Source organism: Chamaea fasciata, unplaced genomic scaffold (assembly GCF_029207755.1).
Source record: "Chamaea fasciata isolate MVZ Bird 193981 ecotype frontalis unplaced genomic scaffold, bChaFas1.0.hap1 SCAF_4, whole genome shotgun sequence".
In the NCBI taxonomy this organism is placed as follows: domain Eukaryota; kingdom Metazoa; phylum Chordata; class Aves; order Passeriformes; family Sylviidae; genus Chamaea; species Chamaea fasciata.
The window spans coordinates 65,994,943-66,010,957 of NW_027094089.1; the positions used below are offsets into that span (position 1 = coordinate 65,994,943).

The 16,015-nt window shown below is 35.2% G+C and overlaps 1 protein-coding gene across 1 annotated transcript in view; it reads left to right on the top strand.

The window, feature by feature from the left end:
* The window catches only part of FBXL17 (F-box and leucine rich repeat protein 17), a 282,413-nt gene extending 267,682 nt beyond the window's left edge, over nt 1–14,731 (top strand). Inside the window, exons 8-9 of the mRNA XM_066181845.1 lie at nt 1,036–1,178; nt 14,100–14,731. Of these exons, the coding sequence (XP_066037942.1) occupies nt 1,036–1,178; nt 14,100–14,237 (281 nt within the window). The 3' untranslated portion in view covers nt 14,238–14,731. The remainder of the gene's footprint in view (nt 1–1,035; nt 1,179–14,099) is intronic.
* The last annotated feature ends 1,284 nt before the right edge of the window (nt 14,732–16,015 follow it).

Sequence of the window (16,015 nt, forward strand, 5' to 3'; positions counted from 1 at the left end):
GAAAAATCAACTTTAAAGAAAAATCACTCTTTAAAGATACACACATTACTTGGAATAAGTCACTCCTTCATCTTCCTTTTCAACAGCTACCTTATAACCTGAGTTAAAAACTGAATGTCCTACCCCTTGATTATATGCAGGGGGCTGACTTCTGCACCAGAAACCTTGGCCTTTTTTCTTAAACTGAGATTTTTAGCTGCTAAAATTTCTGTTAATAAATCCCAGCTTGACTTCCTGAGTCCATATTTCTGAAAAATGTTGTAGTCCATGGTGACCAGGGTGCCAGTGAATTGTTTCTTTTGTGTTTTGTCAATTGTTATGTCATGACAAAACCTTCCCAGCTGGTTCAGATCCCTTGTGGTTTCTCTCAGCCCATTCAGAACTTCCAGATCCTCTTTTTTTTCCTTTAATAAAGGTTCAAATTTTTCCTTTAATTCCTTATGACATTTTTAATTCTTTCTTTATTTTTACTGGAAAAGTGTTTTTGAAGAAAACTTGAAAGTGAAACACACCATTGTTCTTACATCACCAATAAGAACAATGAGAAAAAATGCAATTTTAGGATATAATTGTAGCATATATGACATGAAATTTCCTACAGAGTTTTCTAAAACAATGTTTTATTGACTCACAAAATGTCCTGTTAATCTCAGTGCTGTCTTGGTAGTATGATTTTCCTGGAAAAAAAACTGTTAGTAGTATAAAGTATATTTTCTCTGAAAAGTGAAATAGAGTTGGTTTTAATCTGTGTTTATTTCAGTTTCAATTATTGATCCTTGATTCTTCTGAAAAAAATAATTAAAAGAATTTGTATGGAATATATATGATAATTGGTCTATTTATCCTGATTGATAGAAAAATATATAGGAAAATATGTTTATCTGTGTGTTTGAAGTTCAGAATTATGAAATATAATGCCATTTACAAAGTGCATGACAACTGCTTCTCAAAACTTGATTTCAGCATTACTCAGTGTGTGTGTGGAGCTGAGGTATCTGCAGAGCTGTGTATTTCATGCCTTTAATGTCTTTCCAGCTCTGATAGCCATTGGGAGGTACAGCATGACAATTGAGACGGTGGATGTTGGATGGTGCAAAGAGATCACAGACCGTGGAGCCACCCAGATTGCTCAGCGCAGCAAATCCCTCAGATACTTGGGTCTGATGAGATGTGATCAGGTAAGGAGCCTTTGCCTGAGCTTATACCTGATTCTGAGTGTGAGAGTGTCCCTCTGTGTGTGGGAGGCATCAGGATTTATGTTTTTCTGAACAAAAATGTTCAGTATTCTCTACCGTGTCAACTGTTCTGGTGTGCTGTGTTCATACATGCAGGTCAAAAGTAACCCAGAGGACTAGAAGGATCATTATATATACGTTTGTTGATGTAGATTTTCAAAATACACTCATAGGTTACACTCGCAGCCTGCGGTGCTCACAGAAGTTTTTGTAAAATCTGCCCTCGGACAGTTTTGAATATTTTTGTCTGAAAGCGGTTGGTATGTCATGTTATAACTGTGACAGACTATTTTGTTTCTTAAAAAGAAAGGAAAAAGAAAATCTTCAGTGTTACTTCAAGAGTGATTCAGCAATTTTCTATATATATCTATGCTCTTGATCATATATCATGGTTTTGAACAAAGATTTGAATAAAACCATAATGCTAAAAAGAGAAAAAAATACCTCGTTTCTTACTATATACCTTTATACTTGGAGTATAGTAAGAATGTCAAGAGGTTTTAGTACTTTATCATAACAAGAAAAGAGGAGAAGGCAGTCCATCTCCACTTCACCCGGTATATAGTCCTTCAGAAATCATGTTCCTGTTTAGAAGTGTGGTCAAGAGGCCTGGGAACACAGCAGAAATAGCTAAAAGAAGGTCCAGAGTCTCTGACCTCAACTCTTCATATAACCTTGCAGGGATTGTTTCCTTCCCAGCCATCATCAACAAAATGTCGGGTTTATGATGCCCATCATAATAAGCATCTCTCATTGTGGATTTCTGATGGGATGCACTCTATGGAAAAACAGATTTTAGTCTAAGAAAATTCTTGCTTCAAAGCATTATCTTGCATCCTTCACAGTCCACCATAAAGGACAGTGACAAAACCCAGTATTTCAGGTGGCAAGGAATAATAATGTCCAGGTGAGTGGTAAAGTTAAAAATAGCATTTTGCAAAGCCAGCCTTAGGCAGTTTTCAGTTTGGGAGGAGATTGAGCACTTTGGAAGAATTGCTCTGTCTATCAAAGCTGAGTCCACTTAATCTCCTAAACATTAGTGTTTTATGAGGGCCAACAGACAAAAGGAGTTTGTGAATCTCGGATGGATTGTGCTAAGATTATGTACTTAGAGAATGTTAAAAGGGTAACTTAACCTTGGGAATTAGACCTGACCCAGAATCATCTAACCACTTCTGCACATGTATTTTTTTTGTGAATTTAGCTAATGCTGAACAAACGACAGCGATCTAATAAGTGCAATAATTTTATCCTGTCTTCAACTACTATAGAAAATCAATGATCTTGATGTTGAAAACAAGCTTTACTGCCTCATAAGTTAAACTATATGTAGTTTTTGTGGACATGTGCTACACTCTGTATTCCTCTAATTGCTGGTAAATGCTTTTCTAGTTCTTTCGAGGAGCATACAACATCTTTTTTGCAATGAAAGTCAACTGCTAAAAGGGAAAAAAAATATCACTTAAAAGCTTCAGGGAAGATAGAAAAGCACTGTTGACTGTGTGCCTGCAAATGTGTGTGTGCATCTGCAAGTATTCAAAGTATGGTAGCTAAAAGATGTTCAGAAATTCATAAATGCTGTTACAGTGAACAGTGTAGTAGCAGGACTACCACTGGGAATTATTTTCTTATTTGCAAAGCCTTGATGGGAAGAATAGCTCCACAGACAGAATGAAGTAAGTATCCTTGACTTAAGGGAGTTTTGGCAGCTAGAAGATGCCAACTCCCTTTTTCCACTGCAAACGAACAGAGAAATTACTGAACAAAATTGTGTTCTCAACTGTCTTGCCCCAATATCATGCAGAACTAATTATTTCCAGTGGCTGCTCTATTAAATTAAAAATGTCAGTGTTCAGCACATCATTAAAGAGAATTCTTGGGTGGTGCAGAAGGGTTTATTTACACTCCAAGTTGGTCAAAATTCTTGTCTTTGTACTTTTGTCAGCTTGCAGTGAAAAGAAGGTTAGAAGATTAGTCCTTCTAACCAGACTTCCTTTTCTGAGGTGACTGTTATGCTAGTACCAGATAGCTTTTATGCCTTTCTCAGAATTCCCTGGCACTTGGAAGGGAAGTATTTATCCACAGTTACATAAGGAACATATGTAAGTAGACTTCAAATGGGTACCACTAAAACACTCTTTATGAGTCAGGCTCTTTGGAATTTCTTTGATATGCACTTGACATAAATTAGAGGCGTCAAGGGTCCTCCCTAGATAGATCAAGAGAGGCTGCAAGCCTGGGTAAAAGCAGTCTCTGTTTTTTGCCATTGATTAGCCAAGTGCCTCCAGGCAATGTGTTTCAGTAGATGCGGAGCATTATTGATCCACACCATGAAAATAATCAAATTGCTCATTTTTCATCAAACTACTATTGCCATGACCTTTCTTTTTATCATTTTTCCTAGCATCTAACATGCACACCACAGGAGCAATATGGTCTTTGCGTTAAAATAGATGACATTGTGTTGAGAAATGTCATAAAAAATTGCTGACTTTACCATGAGGTCATCATGAGAGCATGTATTTCAGTTGGAACTTTTCTGTATCAGATGGGATACATCTGAGAGACCAGACCTCCTAAAGTGCGAAAGTGATCTAGAGTAGACTAAATGTTTTTAAATACCTATGTTCTGGACAACATAATTCCCCACTTGTCTGCATACCAACATGAACAGGTAGTTGAAGCAGCTAGGCTCTTGCTCCCTTCTGATCTCTCACACAGGACAGGGTGCAAATAAATGTTTGTGTCCATGGGTATGTGTGCATCTGTGCAAGCAGCAGGAGGACTTCTCAAGTCACGTGTTCCACGGAAAGAAAATGTTGCCATTCGGAGTCTCCATTTCTTTTGAAAGCAGTAATAGATAAAATCAGTAGTTATTTAAGGCCTAAGCAGGACATTTTAGAGGTTTGTAATTGAAAAAGGCATGAAAGAGAAGACATTTCTGTTTTGCATTCCAATGTTGCTACCTGTGTTTGCGCTGTGCCGCGCCCCCAGGGGCAGCAGGCCAGGCTTCAGTTCCTTCGCGTCACCTCTTCACAGTGCTCTAGGAGCAGGGTGGAACCACAAACTCCCCGTTCCTCTGCACAGAGGAGTGCTGTGGGCTGCAGCTCAAGGTTGTATTTTAGGACTTGATGTGGGTATGTGGGAGCACATGGCGGGTTGGTGCTGCTCGGGGGCACGGCAGCTCTTGGTTTGTCACCCCAATGTGTACCAAGAAAAGCAAAACAAGGGGTTATATTAAGTTCACTTAAGGTTAGTTCCCCACAGCAGAAAGAGAGCACGACTATCTGCTCTTCCAATCAAATTTTAATTGGAGGTCTGTATTTTTTATCACAGCTTAGGAAAAGGGATATTTTAAAGATGATTGAACCTTTCCTTTAATTACTTTAAGTACCTTGAGATAGGTGTGGGCAGTTAAAGGATGTATTCTTTCCTCCCACAAACACTGACATCAGAATTTCTAAGGCCTTTACTTGCATCCTAAGGGCATAAAATGATGCCTACATCAAAATGACAAATTTAAATGCACATTTCAAGCTTTTCTTACTGAACACAGTCTACTGTACATTCGTATCCTTTAATTGATATAGATCCTATTTACCTCTTATAGTTAATTAATTAATTATTTCGGTATATTTTGTATTTAATATTAAAAACATGAAGGAGAAGGGTGATGTTCTCTATTATATTTATTGCTAGAAAGAACTCATTTGAAAGATGTCTTTATAGCACTTCTTTTTTGTGCTCTCACAAGAAGTGAACCAGCTTTAAATAGTGGCAGCTTAAAATCTTCACCCTTGGGGAAAATGGCTGTGTCTCAACTAGGAAATAGGGACTAAAAATTCATTGGGTTGGTTGGTTGGTTGGTTGGTTGGTTGGTTGGTTTGGTTTGGATTTTTTTTTCTGGGTGATAGCTTGACTGGTTGAATTATGTGTCACAATAATCTTCCTGCAACCATTTTCACACACAATTTTCATATTTCAAGATCCTTTTCCTATAACTGTGGTGCAATTTGTAGTGGTTATCAGCAGTGCTCCCACATAAATGCAGGAGACATTCCTTGGGAAAATAGGCAGAAAAATGACACCAAAAAACAGAGGCCACAAAATTCAATATTCATCACTATGTGTGAATGAAATGAAGAGAGTCTAACCAAGTTGGCTGTGAAAGGATATACAGCTTAGTTAATAAATCATGTTGGCTCTTATTCCTTGCTTTCTTCTTTTTTTTTTTTTTTGCCTTGCTTTTTTCTTTCTATTTTTGAGATGAATTTCTCAAAACGACACAGCTGCTTTTTGTGAAAATACTTCTAAAAACCTGTAGCTTATTCCAGATGACTTTCTCAGATAAACTGTAGCATATATTTCCTATTCTAGTTTTGATGAGAAATTAGAGCACAGAAATTGATGGTCAGTACAGCTGAAAAAGTGACAAACTATTTTGTTGCCAGAGAGAGGAAGGAAGAAAGATGATCCCTAAAAATAAAAATGGTCAGTTATGAAATCATTTGCATCTTAAGTAAGAATAAGATTTTTAGACAATATGTGGATTTTTAGTATAATTTGTCACTTTGTCCTTCTACTAAACCTGTTTTACAAATATTTGTAAATACATATTCAGTGAATATCGCAAATCATTAGCCTAACAGGAATACAACTCCTGTTGTTTAAGAGAAACATATTTACCCATCAGTTATGAGCTTCTAATTTACGTAGCTAGTCTGCATCTGAAGGTAAGTGAAAAAGAGTATTAGCTCTTTTATGTATCCTAGGTTCTAGAGATACATCTTTCAATTTCAAATATACTTTTGAGCTAAACTATTCTTAATCAATGGCAGGATAGTAAGAATACAGAGCCATGTCTTGTTTTAATATAATTATCACAGCAATTTGCCGTCCACTTTCAGAAAATGCTATCATTAGTCCGATCAGAAAACCTGCCAAATTGCTACCATTTCTTCTTTTATTTTACAAGGGGTTCATTTTGAGATTTGAAATTATGGTTTTGTGATTTGAAGAGGAATGAAAATATCCAATCCTTCTCTTTAAGAAAAATTCTGTAGCTTTTTTTTCTCTTAAATTACTATAATTTGTTCAAGTACATTGCTGCATATTAAAAAGGAATTGCTGTATTTTTTTAAGTTTTATATGTATAATGTAGGAGCTGTAATTGATACATCTCTCTATGAATAATGAAGATTTTAGATTCATGAGATCTGTGAATCCCATTAAAAGGAAACCACAGCTATCCCACAACAAAAGAAGAATAGCATATATTTCACTTTGCTTTTCAATGCAACAATTTTAAAAGTCTGAACAATACTACTTTTGGCGTATTCCCCCTAGCTAACTAGGATAACAGATCCATTATGCGTGTAAATGAAAGCATCTGCTAAAACACACACACACACACACAAAAACGAATTTTTATACAATCTAAAGATTTTGCTCTTCTAGTTTAACTGTTTCTTTGCTAAAAGATTTTTATCATCCAAGCTGATCTCTCTGCAGCAGTTCCATAGCACTGGGCCGAAGATGGAATTTTCCAGAGTTTATGAAATTGTCCTTGTTTTTAAAAAGCACCCACCTGACTGTGTCATTCTCTAATAGAAAGATGGGCCCTCAGGTGCTAGTCAACAGTTCAAAATCATGGTAAGACCAACTATTAAGGAAGAATGCTGTGTGAACTGGTCAGCATTTTTATGAATTAAAAAAAAAAAAAAGGGCAGAAATTATTTTAGAAGCATTGCTCCCTGGAACTTTCAGTTATCTTTGCCAGCTGGCAACTTTAGAGAAAGACTTCTCTGTTTGCTTTACATGCCATCATTTTGACAGGTACTACAGTAATGTGCTCAAATTATTGTTAATGTAGTCAAATAGGAAGGAAAATATTCAGTGTTATTAATTCAATAGGGAGAAAGTAAATCTGAAAGTATATTTATCACCATATAAATCACCACTGTCATTTTACTGCATCTGCGTCTTTATTAACTGCAATTTTTAGAAGAACAATTTTTTGAAATGTGTATAATACTGGTAGTATTTTTACCTGGAAATATTCTATAGGTGGAGTCTAGAAGTTCATCTGAGGAAATGGGCAGAATTAGCAAACCAAATAACCAGCCAAACTGAAGGGCTCCTTTAAAGTGGTTTATCTGATTTAATAGAAGAATAAACTCTCACAATAAGCAAAGAGAACTGAGAGTGAAACCTTTGTTACTTACACAACTTCAATAAAAAATAGTGTGTTGCAGAAAACTGTACATCCTCACAGAGATCTGAAATAGGTGTTACTAGTTTGCAGTAGACTGGCAGTTTGAGGCAATAGCAGTCACATGAGAAAACAACCAGAACAATGAATTTAATTCCTTTCAGATGTGATTTAAACAAGAACTGTAAAGTAGTCATATTCCACAAGCAACCTTGCCACACTTTCTGAAATCCTTCCAGAAGTGCTACCATGGAATAGTAGAAGATTTGTGTATTCCATTTATTTCAATTCACATGGCAGAAAAGATTGCAGATAATTCTGTTTACCTACTCCTTCCCCTTTACAAATTTAAATGGGTAATTAAATGCTAAAGTTTAATACAATTAAGTTCTCAAATGTCAACATAATAGCACATCAGACTATACTTGCCGATTTCATTATTTATGAGTCTACAAATACAGTGTTTGTATGTGGGTGCATATGTGATTGTTTTTCTTTTTTTCAATAACAGCATCCTCTAAGTCAAAATACATTATTTTCTCAAGTTGTAAGGGACTTTATTTGGACTATAGGATATTGTCCTAATATTGGTAGTGCTGTTATGTTGTTAAAGTCCTAAACAAGGGTTCTGCCCTTGGGCATGAGGGCAGTCACTGAAACTCTGTGGAATATGTCTGCCTTAGCTGATCAAGCGCCCTTCACAAAAAACGTTTCCAGAAATCTTTAATTTTGTTATGGCCACAGGCAACAGTTATAATTGGGTCACCTGAGAACATAATTCATTCAACTATTAGCAGAAAATGAAATCAAAGTACAGTTTTTATAAGACACTCACTTGAGGAAGCAAAATACAACTTAGAGAAAGTCCATGTGAAAATGTTTTGCTTATAACTTTAAGTGTGTATAAATTGGATTTTTTTGTAAAACATTAAAGCAATAGGAACATAAAGTATTTTCCATCATTATGAATAGACACAATGACTGTAAATTCATTTCTTTGATGGGTGCGTACAAATTTGGCATTCATGCAATAGTGCTCTATATGTACCGAGGCAGAAGTGCACATAAATTTCAGTAGCCCTAATGCTGCAATACCACTCCATAAGTAAAAATGTGAGCAATATTGTAAGAAAGCCCTCTGGGAAAAAATCCATTTGCATTTCTTCTGTGGGAAGTTGATTTTGTGATTCTGTATGTGTAGAACTGTAATGATAATACTTGTGCCGTTTTTCTAACCAAACTGTCTGTGTGGCAGCCCTCAAAATCTTTTGGTCTGAATGTTACCTATCACCTGCTAATATTTCCCTAAAATTCTTTGCAAGTACTAGATTTCTACGATTAAGCTAGCAGTTCTATGTATTATTAATGCCTTTCTGTGCAGATATTGCTGACTTAGGGTATTATAAATTGGTCTGTTATTTTTTATTAATGACTGGTCTATAAAGTTGTGTAACTGTGGATACCAACCTCAGTTGGTCAGAAATCAATTGGCCAATGCCTTTTGCAAGGACTTGGCTAGATACTATGTAGAAATTATTTCAGCTGTCATCCATGAATGGTGGTCTGAGCGACACAAGTAGGTTTTTGTATGAAGTTCTAGTAATGCACCTTTGCACTAAAACTTGCACAGTTTTGCAAGCTTTAGCTTTATTATTTATATAACTGCTTATTGGTTTCAATTATTAACTCGGAAAAGAGATAACTTTTTCTTTTCAATTTTCAAGTGAGTTGGTCATTAAACTGAGGTCATTAAGATGTGAAGATTTTTAGGGTTTGATATTGAAAAGGACTGATAAAACTTTAGATTAATGCTGAATACTCACTCATACACTGTGTAGAGCTGCATAAAACTTGCAGTTCAGATGATGGCTCTTTTCTTGCTTTTCAATATTGCTCTAGATAACACAACACAGACATTTTTGGCACATTTTAATAGCTTTAGACTCAGAACTGCATTCTAAGACTTGATACTTAATGCACCTGTAGGAGAAGTTTTGGAGATCAGTAGGAAATCTTACAATTCTTGGCAATTTAGTGAAAGAGTATTCAGTCCCAGAGAAGATTTCCAGGATATGGTATCAACTAAAGACAAGCTAAGGAAAAGTAACTAGGAAAGTCCTGTTTAGGAAAAGTCCCTATACCTGTATTTCTGTTCCTGAGGTGTGAATGCAGGTATCAGTCTTATTAATAAGAAATACCTAGTTTGGCTGATGGTTTCAAATGTAATCTCTAATTTACCTTGACAGGATTAGGAAAACTTGACTTAATCCTTCGAATTTAATAAGATCTGTTGTAGGAACATAATGAAAACAAAAGGTTAAAAAAAAAAAGAAGACAGATCCTAGTGCTTTGGAATAATTGGGTTTCTTTAGAAATTCCTAATTTTAGAATTTAGAAATTAAAGAAAACAATGCTGAAATTATCACTAGAACCAAATGACACAGCACATTTAAAAGGAAAATAAATTACCTAATAACTATTCTTGCTTGAATTTTGAATTTTTCATGAAAACTTGTGGAAGGTGGCATAACAGAAATTTCTGAAGATGTTCTGTCAGACAAGTGGTGTACCAAATCAGTAAATACTGGCAATTAGACTAGATGAGTAAATATAGCATGCCACATCCAAATATGAATATTTTATTGTGAGTGGCTTTCAGTATACTCTAAGCCGGAAAAAATCAGCTCGTATGTGTTGGTTACTTAATTCTGGGAAAAATATTTACTGACTGGTGGGGGTTTTAAAGCTTTCTATTGTGGGCAGATCATTTTACCTAAAGGGAGAATAAGGGTGTTGAGCACTGATTTCCCATTTTTCTCAGTATTTCAGCTGCATTTTGTGTGTACATAGCAGAGTGAGGATGAAAGTTCTGCAAAGAGGCACCTGGAAAACCGTTTTGCCAGTGTTCCATTTCACGTGGACTAGACATGTTCCCATGCTCTTGTTCTTCTTTCCAAGAGGAACTTGTAATTATCACATGAGAAATGTTTTCTGATAATATTTAAATACTCACTGCACAACCACACTGTCATTAGATGAAGAAGTTAAGGAGGTCTCACCCCAGATAACATTTGTCACAAAGTCAAGTACATTCTGGGAAATAGGCAATATGTGTTCATGTGTCTCTAAGGAAAAAGTATTCAAAATTATGACTTCTAGGTAACTGGTCTAATTGAGTTAAAGAGAAATTATACCACTTAGTCTTGCCATTATCTTTAACCCATCTTCTCCTTTGTTTTTTTTTTTCAATCTATTCCTTGGTCTGGGATAATTTTTTATTTCAGAAAGAAAAAATAATTTTCAGACCAGTCTTTGTTGTTATTTTGGTTTTTTGTTTGATGATCAGGATTTGCACAAACATATTACTTTCATTCTTAATGATACTGGCTGCATTTTTTCATTATGTGTTAAAATATAATTGAAGAACTACTCAAATTCAGATAAATGATTATGTATTAGATAATCTAAGCAGTTTATCTGCAGACAGTAGCCTTTCTTTTGACCACTCAAAAGATGAAGATTAATGGAAGTTCTGCAAAAGAAAAATATAGCATTTTACAGCATATTAAGATGTGGAGATTTTTAGTTTTCATTCATTGAACAAGAATGTTTAAGCTCAGAAGGGAAAATTGCTCTGTTTGTGTAATGAACTTATTTTGGTAATGACATTCAGTACTTTTGTTTTATCACCAGCCAGGCTGATCTTAAAAGGAGACAGAAGCTTGTGTTCTAAGGGCTGGGCATAAGACTTCTTTTCATCCTAATCCTACCACTAGGGAAATGATGGCAAGGATACTAACATAGTTGACTTGGATATTACTTTTCACATTCATTAACATAGAATAAAATTTTATTTCTCTTTTTCCTATTTTTTTCTCATCTCTGGATCCAGGTTAGTTGTCTCATTGCTAAATTTTTTTTCTCCTTCTTCTGTTGTGTAATCTTACATTGAACTTAGTTTGGTGTAATTTTTAACTCAGCTTTTTACTCTCAGGATTAAAAGCATTTATATTTAACTTAAAGTTACATATATTTGATCATTTATCAGGAAGTTTGGTAAGATAATTTTTTTCCTTTATCATGAGAGTAAACTCAGTTTTTCAAGTTCAAAGTAATTTCTTCCTGTAAATGCTATGGTTCCAAATACATCCATAGGATTTGTCATTACTTTGCTGTTTAACAACAAGTTATAACACAAGTTGATGCCTAGGATCAAACTAATAATTTAAAATATTTATTTAATGCTCCAGTAAAAAATGGAGAAAAGCTTCTACTCTTCAGGCTTTGGTCATAAAACAGCTGTTTTTTTCAGTGGCACTTCTTCAATGGTTTTATCTGCCTTCTTCATGTTTATTTTGTAACTGTATTTGTCACCGATGCCAAAAGCTTCCCTCTTCTGTTTAGCAATCGGCAGCAATTTCTGTAAAATATTATTTTATCTAGTAATAATTGTATCAGAAAAAACTAGGACAAACAGTTAGTACAAGGTGGTTTACCGCAGATTTCTTCATAGGTTTTAAGACTAGAAGATACCATTGTAACATCTCTGTCTTCTGAGTGTCATGGGCCATGCCTAAGTTGGCCTGGTAGTAAATACGTGAACTTAAACGTAGCAAGGCTGTTTCTTGTGTACATGTCCTGAGTCAAGTACACCAGGACATGGAGAGCATTTACTACCTTCCTGTGTGTGAGCATCATCTTTGTAATGAATTCACCTTATTTGTTTCTTATAGCAGAGACTATGCATATGACACTGGCTCTAAAGCCATAATATCCATGCTATTCTAACAAATATTGCCCAACGGTAACTGTTAAATCATAGTAACTTCTATGTACTAGTAATATTGCAGCTATCTAGTAGATAAATAATGCATCTTCTTCAAGTTTCCCATTAAGAAAGAGCAAAATAAGCAGCTGTTGGTTGTAAAGCCTCTTTGTTGTGGCTGAGTTAACCATTAAGAGAAGTTTCTGGTAGCGTGATAGATTCTGCCAGGGGTCTCTGCAGCATAACTCTAATGAAAAGAGACTTTTGACTATTTTTTGGATAGGCATAAAGTAGCAAATTAGTGCTACTTTAGAGATTCTTTCCTTCCAAGCAATATTTCTGTGAATTGTAGCTTACAGTTTGCAAGTATGTATTCAGCTGTAAATATCAAATGTTATGGGGGACTTGTGCTATCTCTGATTTCATTTTGATTTATTAAAAGTCACTTCTTGTTTTTCAGCACTGAAAGATGTTACTGTAACATAGCAATTTGCCAGAGAAGTACAGTTTGTGCTGTGAAGTTAAACCAGTTTTCTATCCAAGTCAGTCTCAGCTAGATGAAACTTCCAATGAAGATTGAGTATTTCTATTATCAAAGTAGAAGAACTGGATATTAAACTTTTCATTTATCCTTGTGGTGCAGTGATTGGGTGCAATCACTGTTCAGAAGGAAGCTCTCCTTGTTATCTTTTAAGGACAGAAATATTATTAGATACTGTGGTTACCATGCTTTAAAATATTATTCACAAGACAGATCTTTGTAATGGTACTAAAAGTTTCAGTCTGGGTTTTCACTTTTGGCCCTGAATGTGGAATGCTGAGGAAGAAAAAGCAAACAATGCCATCAGTTGTACATGCTACTGATGTCGGTTTTTTAGTAACTGTAGTATCAATGTATTTTAAAATGCCCAGCTGTTCAGCAAAGATTTCAAGGAGAGCCAACTAGAAGTCATGGTTCTTTGGTTAATCTTTTATTTGTCTAAAGGCTGAAGAAAGCTGTTTACCTCTGTGATATGAACTGCAATCATCTTTAAAATAATTGACAAATGAATCCCCTCACAGCACTGCAGTTGTAGAGGTGTTTGGTTTAGCTGGGTTTGTCTGATTACCTTGTCATATGAAGAATAAAGGTGCTAACTTTGAAGTCTCAAATTTAAGAGGGACATCCCAGACCAAAACAACTTTAATTATTGATCTCAACTCTGCAATGTTATCCTCACAAAAGAAGGCTAAAATAAAATCTTTTGCCTGTGATGTATGTGAAGACATACAGTGCTTTTACCTTTTGGGAAAAGGGACGTATAGAAGTAATTGATCTACCTGCAGCATAGAATAATTAGTACTTTTTCCTCATCTTTAGTCATGTTACCTATTACTTTTCATTGCAGGCCTGTTGATAGCAACCATACAGTGCAAGTTCATTTCAATAAAGTTAATTGTGGAGTTACTACTTAGCATTTTTAAATGTATCCATAACTGTACCATAAATCAATTAATAGATGTAATCCATTTTCATTTTCCAAAGCCAAAAAAATCTCACATTTTTAAATGTATGTCCACTTGAGCAACTTTGAGTAAATAGGTTCTATTTCAAGTTAGAAATCTGTTATGCTGGGCAGCATTTTGTTTATTAACAAGGATGATAAAACTTCTTCCTTTACAATGAAATCAAAGCATAAGGTTTGATTTGGTTTTTTTCCGTTCTCTAACAGACATTACATTCTGTATATTTATTTTGTGATAAATGCACTATACCTATAGTAACAATGAGGAGTCCCATCCTGCAAGCCCACCCAGGAGTCCAAAGTTTCTCCATTCTTCTAGCTTGCCAAATGTTACCCTTTTCATTCACTTTCTGCTTATCACAGGCTCTGTTCTTCTGTTGCAGGTGAACGAGGCCACAGTAGAGCAGCTGGTGCAGCAGTATCCACATATAACCTTCAGTACTGTGCTGCAAGACTGCAAGAGAACACTGGAGCGGGCTTATCAAATGGGCTGGACACCCAATATGTCTTCTGGCTCCTAACCTTCTGTACCAACATGTTCCATTCTGCTGCATTCAGTAGATCTAATGGGGATTGCAGAAGGGTTTATTACCTTTCATATGATGCAATATAGTTGTGAGTTTACAGAGGTTACAGTAAAATGGCAAAAGCTGTACACTGACTTTAACGTACTGTACAACTAAGTACAAATACTGAAGCAAAACTTTAGAAATGCATTGTGGTTTTTGCATAAAAGTTATAAAAGGCTTTGGCAAATTTCTTGAAGTGAATTCCTACTAGTTCTCTGGATAGTTTGAGTTATAGATGTTAAGCTTGTTTTCCTCTGTTTACTTTGCCTTGGTCATGTGTGTTTCCTTTGATCTGTAAAGGGTAACTCAGTGCTAGCACCAGTGCAGTTGATCAACGGAGGCCTGTGTTGAAACTGGGAACTAAACTTGATGCTTTTTATTTACTAAAGCTATGCCAGAGATTTTAAGATACAGAGTAATAAAATCTAGTGAATTACCAGTTTTCATCAACATTTTCCTTTTTTTTTCTTTAAATATTAGAAACTGTAGCAATATTAAAATCTTTCCACCTTGACATTTTAATCATGAGTAACAGTGCTCACCCTAACAATAATAACCAGCTATACTTCATGAAGACAAAGAATAACTGGTTACACCAACCATCAGAAATAAGTTGGCAATGCTCACTGTATTTGGCTGAAAAAAATTAGTCTCTATTGTAAATGAACTTGTCTTCTCTGACTTTGCTCTTCTGTTGATGAATTGGAAAATTCAGATGAATGTCAGTCAATGACAGGATCCCTCTCATTCCCTGTATTATTTTACTTTAGAAAGGATCTTAAAATTCACATAGTGCGTACTTTGAGAAGGCCATCTAAACGTGAGTCCCATCATGGGTATCATTTTATAGGATCCGATGCTTTTTATTACAGTGTGTGCAAGGCACTACCCAAATTAAACATAAAGAGTGATTAATTATCTTTGTGGGACTGTTATGGTTTAACCCTAAACAGCAACCAAGTACTGGACACTCTCTCTCACTCTCTCTCATATTGCATTCTAAGGAGTTAAATTTGAGCAGGGAATTGTGAAAATACAGACATTGCAGCTTCAATTTGGAGTTGCCTTAACCTTTAGAGTATTACAATTTGGTTAAGAATGTTGTCAGGTGTGTAACACTGGATATTTGTTTTTAAAAGGTTACAGCATTTTAATCCAACCTATTAAATACTTAGGCTTCAGCTGAAAAGTTGCCATTATTGTCAAAATGTTTTGCTAATCCAGAAGGCCTAATGCAGCATAACATAGAAGCTTGTTTAGTATGGCTGTATAACTCTGTAAAGCTATTTGTTGATTTCCATAGCATAATTTTTTACAACAGAAACATCAGCTCACGTTACTTCCAGTGAGGATGTTGAATGTTTTCTTATTAGACTTTTCAAAATGGGGATGAACTAATTTCTCTGGAAAAAAAATATATCGTAAAGATTTTGTTTAAAATAAGTGGTAAATACTTGTGAACATGTGTAATGCTATGCTGTTTATTTACTCCGAAATGGCAACAATATTTTAAGAATAAAGCTAGTGAATTATATTGCAGATATAGTACAGAATCTTAGTCAATTTTCTTTAAATGTCTCTTCATGAGTGCATTAAAACTATTCACACAATTTGTAAGTTTCTATTTTTTTGTGAGACCTTTGATCTTGCAATAAATTTTAATAAAATAAGAAAGATATGATGTTTTCTGTTTATCTGTGCACCCAACTGTACTTAGACTGTACTAAGAG